The following is a 14,641-nucleotide window of genomic DNA, read 5'->3' on the forward strand; positions in this document are numbered from 1 at the left end:
AAAACAAAAAAAAAAAATAAGACAACGACAGCACGGAGTCTGCGGCTGAGCTTCATAACTATCTTTTGCCACCCCGAGTAAAAACAGAATTTAGCCGAATCACCGCCGAAGCACCGCTGCACGGCATTTTAATCGCCGAAGCGCCGCCGCACTATGACTGTGACGATTTGAATTTTTTTATGGTCGCTGAAGCACCGCCGCACCATAGCCGCAACTGCTTACGTAAAAGTGGGTTCGCTGCTCTACCGCCGAAACACCGCTGAACGGCATTTTAATCGCCGAAGCACCGCCGCACCACCGCTGCACTACAGCAGTGACATATCATTCTCATATACATACATATGTGTGTGTGTGTGAATGTAAACGTTTTTTACGTCCAGTGTTTATTAAATGTAAACGTAAAAAATTCGAACCGTTCGGCTATGCTTCGGCTGTGGTGCGGCGGTGCTGGGAGATTTCTTTCGAAGCGTGCGGCGGAATTTTCCGCCAAATGGCGGTGGTGCGGCGTTGGTTCAGCGTTGTGGTGTTGACACCGTGCAGCGGTGGTTCGGCGATAGACTTGAAATTATTTTTTTTATCAAAAAATTATAATTTCATTTTTACTCGGGACCCTAAGTCCGAATAAAAATTATTATGTATCATATATCATCATCATACCATCTATCATGTCGATGTTCTGCGGCCAATTGCAAGTAGACAGACTCCCTCTTTCCGAAAACTCACACCCGCTTTAACTCAACCCTGCTCCTGCAAGGAGTTCATGCCTCGTAAGGGGTTACGACGACCCTCCATCTTATTGCATTAATTTCTGCATATTATTTCCTTATCGCGGAAGGAAGCCAAAATATTTAGAAAAATTTATAATTGTCAAGGTATTAAAACAGAAAGATACGAGAACAGCGGGTGTGTTAAACATTAGGCCACATTCAGTGAATGTGATTGCCGCAAAACTCAATTTGATTTCCTAATAAGCCCACAGATCATCAAGCAGAGGAAATAAGGGTAACGCTCCAATACGCTTAGAAAGTTGTAAAAGGTGAATCTGCGGAGTGAGACAAGCAATTTTACGGTCGACTAGAAATCGATGCTGACTGATTGGGTGTCCTTTCGATTGAACAACGCTGAAGTGTGTGTTCCCGATTTGTACAATTATTTGTCCTCATTTGTGATTTTTCACATTTAAGCTCGTATGTATAAAGTGTGCAAACGAATTTAATTCCCGGAAATGAAATTCGTTTGCACACTTGTGTCGACACAAGTGTGCAAATCGAAACGAAACTTCGACAGCATGTCGAAATTAAATTCGACATGCTGTCTATTGATGGCATCATGCATTGCTATGCGGATGACAGCACGGGAGATGCGCGATATGTCGGCCATCAGAGTCTTTCATGGAGCGTGGTGCAGAGAGACGATCAAAGCTTGTGTCTGAAGTGGAGAACTCTCTGGGACTAGCCACCGAGTGGGGTGAATTGAATTTGGTTCAATTCAACCCGTTGAAGACACCGGTTTCGCGTTCACTGCGAAGAGTCATGGCGCCGCAATTCCAAGGAGTATCCCTACAACCTTCCAAAAGTATTGGGATATTTGGGGTCGACATTTCCAGCGATTTCCAATTTGGAGGGCAAAGCCAAGTTGGCGTCAATGCTGGGAGTCCTCAATAGAGCGAAGCGGTACTTCACGCCTAGACAAAGACTTTTGCTTTACAAAGCACAGGTCCGGCCTCGCGTGGAGTACTGCTCCCACCTCTGGGCTGGGGCTCCGAAATACCAGCTACTTCCGTTTGACTCCATACAGAAAAGAGCCGTTCGAATTGTCGACAATCCCATTCTTACGGATCGTTTGGAGCCTCTGTGTCTGCTAGGGACTTCGGTTCCCTCAGTATTTTGTACCGTATGTTCCATGGGGAGTGCTCTGAGTAATTGTTCGAGATGATACCGACATCTCGCTTTTACCATCGCACCGCCCGCCACCGGAGTAGAGTTCATCCATACTACCTGGAGTCACTACGTTCATACACAGTGCGTTTCCAGAGATCTTTTTTGCCACGTACCATCCGGCTATGGAATGAGCTCCCCTCCACGGTGTTTCCCAAGCGCTATGACATGTCCTTCTTCAAACGAGGCTTGTGGAGAGTATTAAACGGTAGGCAGCGGCTTGGTTCTGCCCCTGGCATTGCTGACGTCCATGAGCGATGGTAACCACTCACCATCAGGTGGGCCGTATGCTCGCCTGCCTATACAGTAATAAAAAAAAAATATTACACAGCCTAAGTGGAATATATAATAAAATTTAAAACAAACATAGACCATTGGAAATTATAAATACATACGCGTTCATTCTAATATGTTTGTTTATACATAGCCCCCAAATTAAGACTTTTAATAGACTAGCTTTCCGCGTGGAATAGTTACTATGGCATAACGCTAAATTTTACCCCCACTTCATTTACGTAAAAAGTGAAAATATTTTTGAATTATAGAATGTTAAGGAGCTATTTAAACACCTATTTTGAAACATTCTTTATTGATGCACCGCTATCTTACCGTGATGTTATATAGTTTATAGCCTTTCTCAACAAATGGGCTATCTAACACTGAAATAATTTTTCAAATCGGACCAATAGTTACTGAGATTAGCGCGTTCAAACAAACAAACTCTTCAGCTTTATAATATTAGTATAGATACGTGTTCATTCTAATATGTTTGTTTATAAATAGCCCCTAAATTAAAACATATAATAGATTTCACTATAAAACAAAAGACACTGATATCGGAGAGATCGTGGCAAGTGTAGCTGGGTAGATGTGTACCTAAGAAGTAACAAGAGGTCAAGATAGTAGCAAATTTTTGCCACATGGTCTAACAACAGCAGGTATTTCAGTTTGAAAGTAGTCGTTCCGGTTAGAAAAGAAACGAATTAAATGGAAATAATATAAATATATCGCATTAGTTCCTTAAAGAAACAAATACCATAGCTCTTGACTACCAGTAGTTAAACATGTTTCCCGGTAACAGTTAGGTATATTAAAACTATTCGTGCTCTGAAGCTTTATAAGCTATTAGTTGATTTGTAGATACGTTCGTATGTAATATCACAAACTAGCGAACACAATACCGTACTTGTTATAAAAGACATACTCGACGTTGCCCGGTTTTTTTTTTTGGTCAGGGGGAAATCGCCGGTCTTCCACCCTCCCCTGGGGAATGGAGGGCAGGGCATGTCGGAGTCGAACTCACTAAAACCTCCTGTCGCTCAACAACCAACGTCCAAACCTCGCATGAGACAGAACTCATGAAAAGGCAAAGGAGGGAAAGTGAAGCGTTTAGTGCGGAGCACATCTCTCCCATCACACAAATATTATTTATGATAATAATTTTCTTGTATTAATCCTAGTCAGGTCATAAACTATCTTTGTGCGAAATTCTATTATTGCATGAGTCAACGAAAACATACAAACTTTCAAATAGATATATATATATATAAATTATAAGGCAACTCAGAAGTTATACTCTTAAAACTTGTCTAATCACATATACTCGAGGTGACGTTATCTCAAGTTGTAATCATAATTGAGCAAACCACCCTAATGACTCGTAAAATTTTATACAGTCGTCGACTGAGAATCGATTTAAATTTAAGGCGAGACTTGAAAGCGAGTTTTTGAGCTTAGGAAATTTTAATTAATGAATGTAGCTGGTGGATTTACTAGTAGCAAGGCGTCTTATGACCACACGTTCAAGTACCACTGCCCTGCCCATTCTGCCGCGATGCAGTAGTGCGTTTTGGTTTTGAAGGTTGGACAGCTTTTACATAATTTATAATTGAGACTTAAGCTTCATGTTTCAAGGTTGGTGATGTGACTCACGTACTGATGTCAATGGACTCCGTTTAACATTTAACACGTGATAGGCTATTAACTCGTTGACGTTGTGTACGATAAAGTTTCTCTTATTTAATTAAATGGGTCGCGTACCGATCCGCTTGTTGCCGATTGACTAACGGAAGCTACAGAACCCACAAAGTGTATTCTGCTATTAAGAGACATAATATGATAGTGTTTTTAGCATTGCCATCATCATTTCCTATAATAATATACGTGTTACGCAACTGTCAATATATGATCAGCTGCAAACTTAAGTTTGGAAATTCAGTAAAATGGGTCTTTTTGTTTGTTTAAGAATTTGAATGAAATTCAGTTTGAAAATTGAATTTGTTTAAATATGGCATTTTCCTTTACTCTTGCTGGAACTCCTTGCCTTTTGCTGTATTTCATTATTCTAATTGCAAAATCGGAATTGCACTATAGGTTTTAAGAACAAAATATGGCTGTACTTTTTATTTCCTTAATTGCATCCAAGTAAACCTTCAAATGCGCTTTTCAATCGTCAAGACTTTACCACCGATTCGAATTGTAGTATCCTGAAGAATAGCTAAATAAAAATCAGAGCTTGTTGCTCTATTCCAAAATTCTACACATCATACACAAAATATTGTAATACCAAACCATATGACTGACTGGCTATGAGATGAGAGAGATTTGAACCAAAAGAAATAGCCCTGGATTACCGAACGCTGGTTAAAATATTAGAAGCTCAAATTCAAATTTAATCACTTTCGTCGTTTATACAGGGTGACTTGTAATTCGACGTATTCCTCTTGGGATGTGATAATACATCTAATTTCCAACAAAATTAACCCTAATGTCCCTAATACCAAAGTGTCTCGTTATTGAGATATTCAATAGTTTTCGTTTTTTTTTCAAACAACTTAATTCAAAACACTAGCTTTTTATTTAATGGTTTTTTTGTAGTTAATTCGGGATTTTTTTGAACAAAACCAAAAATATTGAATATCTCGATAATGAGCCACCTTGGTATTAGGGAAATTATGGTTAATTTTGTTAGAAATTATATGTATTATCACATGCCAAGAGGAATACGTCGAATTACAAGTCACCCTGTATATCACCTACTTTTGGTGCTAATAATTAAACTTCAATCAAAAAATCAAAAAAATCATCATCATCATGTTCATGATTGTTACTCTGCGGAACTTAGATACCTTTATATGTATTAACTGACCTAGTCGGTAATGGACAACTTCCAACGCGCGGAGTCGATATAAATAGAGAATCGATATTCACTTCCGTCGATAAAATTCGATGACGTGTAACTTATACTACTTTACATAAAGAAGCTTGCACTCGTATGTCGTACTGTCAATTACCTATTTCCAAACAATTTAGCGAATAAAATAAACCAGTTTTTTCAATTGTCACCATAGGCCTTGAATACAACGTTTTATTTCTTTTCCAAAGTGGTTCAGTATTAGCGTACTTTTATTGCCCATCAGAACAAAAATAACTAAGGTTCTACAGGAATTACGTAGTTCTAATTGAATGACGTCATCCATTTTAAGACGTGGCCTGGGAGTCCTAGTTGCACATGACTGATTTGTATCAAAAATAGGTAGGGTGTTGATATAAATCCATTCAGGTTCACAATACCATTTCAGTAAAGATAAGTTTAACCAATAGTTATCATTAATAGTGTCACAATCTCGATAAATAATCAACTTCCAAAGAGCACCGGCAAAATTTTCCGTCCAACAAAAAACCCGGATTAACATTATCTTAAATACCGCGAACGATTGACTGACAATATCTGTTTAATCCGGCGGCTTTTCTCGACAAAGCTATCATCGAAAATATCTGAACCAATCTAAAAAGCCGGTCACAACCAGTTTTCTTCGTCAGAACCATTAACGAAAGAGCATTTTTAAGCTCTCTCTCCTCGAAATGCGTCCAATTCTGGTTATATATCGTTAGCTTTACAGCAACAGCTGTAAATATAATTAGATTTCTTAACGTAAAGAGGTCTAGAGGGTATTGTGAAACGTCCTTTGAAAATTACAACAATATTAAATTTGACGTCTATTTAATTTGTTTTGACGAAAACTAAAACAATGTTGTTAATGGTAGGAACTTTATATTTAATCCATTTATTTTTTAAATTGATTTCTAAAATTAATATCCTAAAGTGACAAAAAAGTTGATTGATAATGATTTCAAAATCGGTTCCTAGAGTCCGCTGCGGATACATATATCTCTATCAATAGAGCTGTAATAATAGAGCTATTGCAGTCTTGGCTATTTCTGTTCCGAAGAAATCAGAGGCTCAGTTTTGGAGAGCGAGATACATATCTGAAACATCTCAAAATCACCCTTAAAATATGTATCTGGGAGCGACTAGAATTTGGGATGATCTGGTCAGTTGAAGCCGCGCTAATCATGACGTTTGAGCGACCATTCACCCCACCAGGGGTAGAGCATCATGGCGTAATGTAGTTAATTAAAAAACAATAACGCAAAAGTAATCACCTTGAGGAATCCGAGGGTAGATAAAGCAAAAAGGAAATAATGTGTTGAAAAATATAAGTCAATTTGTGAAAAGTTCATTATTCAAACAATTAAAGTTTATGCTATTATCAAATCCATCAAAAGAAGAAATTAATGAGCCTCTATGGTGTATGGAACTCGAAGCACCACGCGAACTAAATGGAGTGTTAATTTGAGAGATCTAGTGTCAAATGCCCATAGTTATATCTTAAAGTGAATACCATACAATTATCTATCTATATATTAATATGTGAAGCAAAAACTTTGTATCCCTTTTTACGAAAATTGCGCAGACGGAGGAGTATGAAATTTTCACACTTATAGAGAATATAGAGAAGAAGTGCACAATGCTAATATTTTTTTCAAATAATGCATAAAAGATACATTAAATCAATATCTATCTATCTATCTCTTAGGTTTATGGCGTTTCCTTTTAGATTTCGCCAATGTCAAGTGTATTTAATACTCTGCTTTCTATAGCGGGCTTCGTGAACGAGCAAGGTCACAGATATTCACTAAGAATTAAGTGAGTAGCTAAGAATGTTTGATGACAGGATCTCTGTTGATTTACCTAAAACAAATAAGACGCACACAATATATATACAGGGGTTAGTTCGATAAAAGACAGACAAACTACAGCTTAATGTTATTTTGGTTAATGAATGAACTAAGAATATAAACGAAAGGGGAGTTGACAAGGGAAAGAAGAGATTTGAGATCAATGGGGCGAGGTATATCAGGAGGAAGGAGATCATAGAGGGAGGAAGATAGACGAGGACAACTGAAAAACACGTAAAACATTAAATCAATAAAGAAAACATTACACACACTACGTACCATGTATTTGACGCACAACTTTTGTTCTTGACGTCTGTTGTCAAATTGAGAATAGATTAAATATTGTTTGTCTTTGTTAATATTTTTTATAGTGTAGTCTTGGCGAAAGAACAATGGCAATTTTTTACCTGAATGTTTTAAAAGGCGTCTTAGATTAAGACATAAACGAAACTTCATCATTTTATTTGCTCGTTTTTTATACGATGTTAGATTTACGTGGCAAAGCCACGAAAAAATGTTAATTTAATAAGCTTTTAATTCGATTTTTGTGTACTTCCGGTTTAATACATTTGTAAAGGATGGCATTTATACTATTGGGACAAAAAGCAATATTTTTTGATAATGAATAATATTCATAAAGTATTTAAAATGAAAATAATAATATTAATAATCCTTTGTTACAATTAGTACTTAAATAACTAAATATATAATAGTAATGCCAGCACTTCAGATGACAATGATTTGAACACATTGAAGTAGGAAACCTATGGAAATGAAACGTCAACAAAAAATTCGTGCCACTGTGACGTCATCTGGCCACAAAACATGGCGGTTTTAGTGCTGCCCAGAAGATTTTAATGTTAGTAGGTTTTATCGATAAACGTTCTTGGCTTATTTTATTTTAAATATTGTTGAGTATGAATGTATTTGTAGAATTTATACTTTAATAGGAAGTAATATATTGTTATGTGCAAAGATGATGTGATTTAGATATTATGTGAAATCTAAGACGAGTTCGTGTACAAATTTTCCAAGTAAACGTTATGCCGATTTTTAAAATTTGCTACACTGATTTTATAAAGTTGTCGTTTGCCGCAAAACAGAAAGATATGGCATAGTACAGTGCCATCAGCCCATTTCTAGCATGCTGAATGTTATCGTATTTTGAGTACGTGTATTTCTTAGACTATTACAATCTATTTTAATTGTTTTGCTGACCTAAAGTCCGTAACACACTACCGCAGCGCACCTCAAGGAAGGTGCACCGCACTACCGCACCGCACGCAAATTTTAAACTTATCAAGGGACCGCCTGATAAAAAAAAACACCTACAGAACATTTATTCATTAATGAAATTACAAACGTCATTCCTTGTGACTTCCTCTCTAAAATCACTTAATTAATAAATATTTAACGAATTTACAATAGTGTTTTACTCACTGCGGAATAAAACTATTTTATTTAAATAGTTCCGAAGAGATTTTGTCGGTAGCCTTTTTCCCGAAATATCTAAACAGAATGTCTAAATATGTTTTGATGACATATTTTAAAGAGGTATTTATGATTAGTGTCATGATGAATAGATTCCGACCGAAAAATGGTGTCCGATATTTCGGAATCAAATATATTAAGTGTATAACCTATGTTTCGGATGAGGGCTCCATAATGAATTTAAATATATATAGATAATAGTTTTGGGGCATCGACTTTCTTGAGATCCTATAAAATATGTTTTAATTATTATTTTTGTATGTTTTAAGCATGATAAAATTAGAAATTTTATATTTTAAGCAATCATATTAAATCGATATCAAAGTCAATAAATAATGTACAACCCAAAACAGACAGCCGAACTGACGTGACAATGACATTTGGCGCGCTAAACATGGCGGATTTTCGGCCTCATTAGACGGAGACGGAGACATTTACGTATATTCATGTTTCATTTTATGTACGCACTGAAATACTGTTACATTGTTTTCCTGCGAGTTAAAGTGCTGAGTAAGAACGAGATAGATATATGTTTATGTGTGTGCCTTCAAAATGGGTGCTATTTATATAAGCAATTGTACGTATAGAACAATATGTCGTGTCCCTACTATATAGGTCTATGTTTGAACAGTATAACAACTGACATAATGCGCATGACTATGCCCGTCCATAAGGCTCGTGAGTGGAAGAGAGAGCGAAATACTTGCTTCACCGCTCCGATTTTTTATGACCCAAACTGCACGGACAAAATAATTCTATTATACTAAATTAGCTTTGCAAGCCTTCGTTTGTCGCAAATATGTGACTTCAAAAGGTTAAAAGTACCTATCTCTGACACACATTTTTACACATTTACAAAGAAGAAAGAACAAACTATATAATATGTATATTTACCGAGGTAGCTCTGCAATTGCTAAGGGTACCTACTCGAGTACTATTAGAAGTATATCCTTGGTTCATCTATGATAATGAAACTAAAATGTTATTTAAACATATCATTTACTTATTTTTCCAATTTGTTATAGTCCGTGCCTACAAAAATCAGAGAAATCTATTTATTGATAGATAACCTCAAATTATAAAGTAAACACGTTGATATCTTTTTTTTGTGACTTTCTAATACCAAAAATATTTCTGATTAAGCTTAAGCTATGTTATTCCTATCGTTTTAGTATTTTTTTGTTTCAAGACGCCTCAAATAGATATCAGGTAAAATGTTGTATAGAAAGCTGCCATTGTTCTTTGTGATTATAGAAGTATAAAATATAGTGATAATAGTGTACAAACTTACAATTCTAATTAATTATAGTCGAATTTCGACTACTGCGGGACCTCTAGTCTAAATTATTCCGTAAAGTCGATAAAACAAAATTGATTATATCTTTTAACGTCCACCTTAAGCTAATTACTCAACACGACTTCTTATTTCATTAACTTGATTAAATTTATTCGAAATGTTACAGAGTACGTATAAAAATTTATAGGTACCGGTAAAATGGGGCGTTTAGGGATTGAGAGGCGAATCGGGAAAAAACCGGGAAAATCTTTCGACGCTCAATATAAGTTTTATATTCGTTGCAAAATCTTCCATTTTTTGTAGTTTAATAGTAGAATGTTGAAAGTTCACAAAACAACTCTGAATATGCATGATAATAGCTGCTAACTTATAAAAAATCGCGTTTCAAATTAACTTCCTGTGGTGGTAATTATTTTAGTGCTAGAAACTTTGCTCTCTTTTATTTATTTGATAATAATAGAAGATGATTAAGATTTATAAACGTTATTTAGTGTTTGAACCAGCATATATATTAAAGGTAAGTCTCAGTTGTTATTGGTTTTAATGTATTTGATTATATAAAAATACATGTAAAAATCTGTTGTTTTTGGGGATATTGGGGACGTCTTAGGTACAAATAACAACGAAAAAGGGGTCAATTGGGATGAGAATACGTGAAATGGAAACGACCTAAGTAGAAATAGGTACAGTTTTGTAGGGTTGTTTATGTAGTTATAACAATATTTTTTAAATTTGTTGGTAAAAATCTGGTTTATTCGAAGCGAAATTGGGAATAAGTCTTTAGTTGATATAGTTAAGCAATTTAATATAAGTTAGTCGATTTTGCAGAGACATGTAACAAGATCAATGAAATCTCAAGGTGGACAAAAATGTCTAAGTAATACATAATAAAATATTTAATCTTTGTTCAGAGTGGGGGTATTCATCTGATTAATCCATGGAATAACCGACACACCTAATCTCTTAACCCAGATAGAAATATCAGCACTGTCGATTGCACCTATAATTGAGGTGATGTCTGCCATGTACTTTTGTCAGTTTTTCAATTTTTTTTATCTATGATCACTTTGTTAGTGCAACTAAATAAATAAATAAATTAAAACTATATATAAAAATAAAAGTAGTGCCAACCCTAGCAAATTTCTCATTTCGTCCCAATTAACCGCAATTTTCGGGTAAATAGGGATTACACCTATTTTTGCATTTTTTGCTTAAACTGGAATGCTAGTTGCATAATTTTAAATTAGACAACAAAGATGCCCCCAAGACTCAATCATTTTGATCCTAATATAGCATTATATACATCAACAACTACCTTAAAATTGCTCATAAAGTTGGAATTTGTCCCTAATCGCCCCATTTTACGGTACCTAATAAATTACTTCACAGAAATGGTAGATACTCTCCTGAAGTTAAGATTTTTTTTCCTTAAGTCCCTAGAGGAAGGGGAGAACAGTAAGGGCTTTTAACAGGTAAAGTACATTCGAACAGACTAATAAATCCGGTAAATTGAGTTACATTTTTCGAGACCTTTTTTTATTCTATTCAAGTAACGTAACTAGATAAACTTGTAAACTAATTTTTCAATAATCCAACTGAAGATATCCAATAAGTAAACTTTATTACAACGTTAATTTAAAATTATTTTTCCCTACCTATTCGTTCGTAGCCTAAGGGGCTATTCCAGATTTTCGGGGAGGGGTAGGTGAGCTCACGGGCACAGCCTGAGAGAATTTACTAACACTATTACAATACACTATTACTAACACTATACAAGAGCAGTATTTCGCAGAATTTACCAAAAGATCGGAAATGAGACCCACTGAGAATATCCGGCGAGAAAATCAGTGGGATATATTATTCAAGTTAACATTTAAAATTTTATTATATTATTATACTATAATACAAATTGTAACTATGACCTTATTTGTTAATGTGGGTGGTAGCGTTCATACGATACGATGCCTATAAGCCCCGACAACCACTTAAGACCAGGTGGGCTATCAGTTTACTCATCCATCTACGCAATAATTAGAAAAAATAAAAATAAAACAACTCTTTAATTTGCTTCTAGACCGACAATTGAACTTTTGGATTATTTTTTCTTTGGAGACATGCGTTGGTGTTGATAGTCACCGTTGTTCGTGGACATCAGCAAAAAGAGAGCAGCAAAATCGAAACGCTACCTACAGCCGAGGACTCTCCAAAAACATTGTTCAAGGAAAGACATACTTGGGAAAGCGTAATATTTGAAACCTAGACAGCACTAAGACAAAATTATAAGACTCAAAAATCCAAGACGTGAATGGAAGTCCAGTGATTTCCTGCTGTTCACATCGTGTGTGTGATTTCTCGTAACCATAAAAAAATCATTATGATCGCGTGTCACATATCTACCTGCCGTGCGATTCTCTAAAATTCAAACAAGAACTCGCATCTCACTACGAAATTCTCCATCACTTCGCATTCGCAATAGAATGACCTTGATTTGGCATTCTGTAAACACTAATTTAAATTACCCTGCCTCGAGCGAAGTGAAGTGACAACGAAGTTTGTTTACAATACTACTAGGGATAGCCGTATACACGCAAATGTAAATCGAAGCTTACCGGTTTCAGTTTTTCTTTGTATTTAGAAGCATTCTGTAAGAAAATACTATGAATTTAAGCTTTGGTGTCTAATCCACATCTAATATATCTAAAAAGAAAATTAAAAGTCATATATTTATGAAATTAATTGTAATTTCTGGCTGTACGCTAAGTTCCTTTGCGTGCACTGGCGAATACCAGAATTAAAAAACAAAATTTTAATTGTTTTCAAAACAATTTCGAGCGGTCGGAAGTTTTTATTTTGCTTTTTCTAGATTTGTTGTTACTTTGTGAGTGAATTTAACGTTAAATAAAAATTATGAGGTAAGTAAAAGTTAATTTGAGGCTATCAATGTTTCATCCATTCGTTTTTAATGTAAAATTTAAATATATTACCAACAGATTTAAAGAGCGTTCTTCTCATCCGACATTGGCGCAAATAGAGGCATTGATAAACGTTTTGGGTTAAAAGCTAGCGAAACAAAAGGATTAATCGAATCTCAACATGTTCAATAAGAGAACAAGGATATTAAAAAAATATAGGAACTAAATTCTCTTGTCAGTTAAGATCCATTCCCGGTGAGATATTTAGGACATGTTAACATCTATTTATGTATGATATATCTATCTACTACGTTTTTATTGATGTTCTATTTTAACAGGGCATGAAGGTAATTTATTTGTATCTCTAATTCACCAACAAAAAAATTATTTTGAATTAAATAAATCAAATCATTAACAATTTAGGTATTGCAAGTTGGATTGATGTTGTTGGAATGTATTTATTGATGCAGAGGTGACTGTATCTATGGTAAAGGGTGTGCATACTGGTACAGGGGTGGCAGGCAGTGCCAGAGTATTGACTAAACTGACATTATGTTGGCTAAAGGCTGCATACTCAGCTTAAAATAAATGAACAAAATTTAGGCATAACCTATTTTATTATATTTAAGGAACTACAACAGATTGAAAATACTAATCCACATCATCAGAATATTGTAAGGAGAATTTATAGCCAACTCGGAAAATGTATCAGTATTGGAACAATCGCAAACATACAGGTATGTATGTTATACCTAATTATCTTAAATAAATACCTAAACAAAACTTGCATTTTAAAAATTAATATTTATTGCCTTTTTCGCATTACATCAAGAATCACCTATTTTGCAATCATCCTCCTCTAACTAAATGCAAGTAACTTCTACTTATTGTGATGGTACTACTAGTAGCTCCAGCCACAGTAGGTCTCACATGTTAGTCAAGAGATTGGGTTGATATGTAAGTGTTTATTCAGGTCAAAGTACCTATTCATTGAACCACCATATTAGGGACATTGATTTGTGTATAATGCTGTTACTTGTAAATAAAAACATTTTGTTGCATGTATTGTAAACATTGTATTTTACCTAACCTTGTTTTTAAATAAATTTATTATTTTTTTCAGCACCTCAACACCTGACCTGCTATTTCACCACTTTTACAATGAAAAGCAGATTGTACTCAAATTACTGAGAGAATTTTGTGGATAGAGGAACTGCAGGTGAAGATTCAGGGTGTTCATATGTGTGTCGTCCAAAGCATTTTTGAACACAGTACCATATATAACTTAATGAAACTTACAACCATGGGGGAATGAATAGTCGACAATCTGCAAGAAGGATGAACTGTTGGTGGAATTAGCAGATGCAGCTAGCAATTTTAAACCTGTATTTCCACATAAGTTACTGATGCAAACAAATTTCAAAACTATTGTATATAACTATTGAATAAAACTATTTTTATAAATCATTAATTTATATTTGAAGTTACTTCACACTATAAGTTAGCTAATTAGTAGAATTTAACAAAGTAATTCAACATGACCACCATAATGTACATGTAATCTCATCATCTGAAATCATGGGAACTGGCAGCTCTGCACAATTGAAAATGTTGTGCAAAACACAACACGCAACAACAATTTTTGCTACCTTATCAGGGTGGTAAATTGGCACCCTGTAGATCAGCAAACACCTGAATCTACTCTTTAATATACCTATTGTTCTTTCCACTGAGTTACGGGCAGTGGAATGAAGGCGGTGCTACAAAGCTTCAGGAGTATCTTCCTCCATATTAGCAATAGCTAGCTATTATTAGCAGGTATTAGCTAGCATAGCATAGCGTTATCGCCTATTTCTGCCGTGAAGCAGTAATGCGTTTCAGTTTGAAGGGTGGGGCAGCTGTTGTAACTATACTGAGACCTTAGAATTTATATCTCAAGGTGGGTGGGTGGTATAATTTGTATAATTACTGGTGGTAGGACC

At 35.2% G+C, this 14,641-nt stretch overlaps 2 protein-coding genes across 14 annotated transcripts in view; one reads left to right on the forward strand and one right to left on the reverse strand.

The window, feature by feature from the left end:
- The window catches only part of LOC101737331 (uncharacterized), a 155,563-nt gene that overhangs the window by 22,822 nt on the left and 118,100 nt on the right, over positions 1-14,641 (forward strand). The gene's annotated exons all lie outside the window — the stretch shown is intronic.
- The window catches only part of LOC101744163 (U8-agatoxin-Ao1a), a 74,325-nt gene that overhangs the window by 16,212 nt on the left and 43,472 nt on the right, over positions 1-14,641 (reverse strand). Inside the window, exons 1-2 of one of the 13 annotated variants that reach the window (XM_062672121.1) lie at positions 9,742-9,904; positions 6,384-6,972 (exon numbers count right to left, since the gene is read on the reverse strand). The exons of 5 other annotated variants lie outside the window; for them this stretch is intronic. In XM_062672121.1, coding sequence (XP_062528105.1) covers positions 6,384-6,461 — 78 coding nt within the window. In that variant the 5' untranslated portion in view covers positions 6,462-6,972; positions 9,742-9,904. Of the gene's footprint in view, positions 1-413; positions 559-657; positions 818-6,383; positions 6,973-7,238; positions 7,273-7,366; positions 7,696-9,344; positions 9,426-9,741; positions 9,905-14,641 lie in introns of those variants that run through there. 7 more of the 13 variants (XM_062672119.1, XM_062672125.1, XM_062672122.1 and 4 more) reach the window with 7 other exon arrangements.

This window comes from Bombyx mori, chromosome 14 (genome assembly GCF_030269925.1).
Source record: "Bombyx mori chromosome 14, ASM3026992v2".
NCBI classification, from domain to species: Eukaryota; Metazoa; Arthropoda; class Insecta; order Lepidoptera; family Bombycidae; genus Bombyx; species Bombyx mori.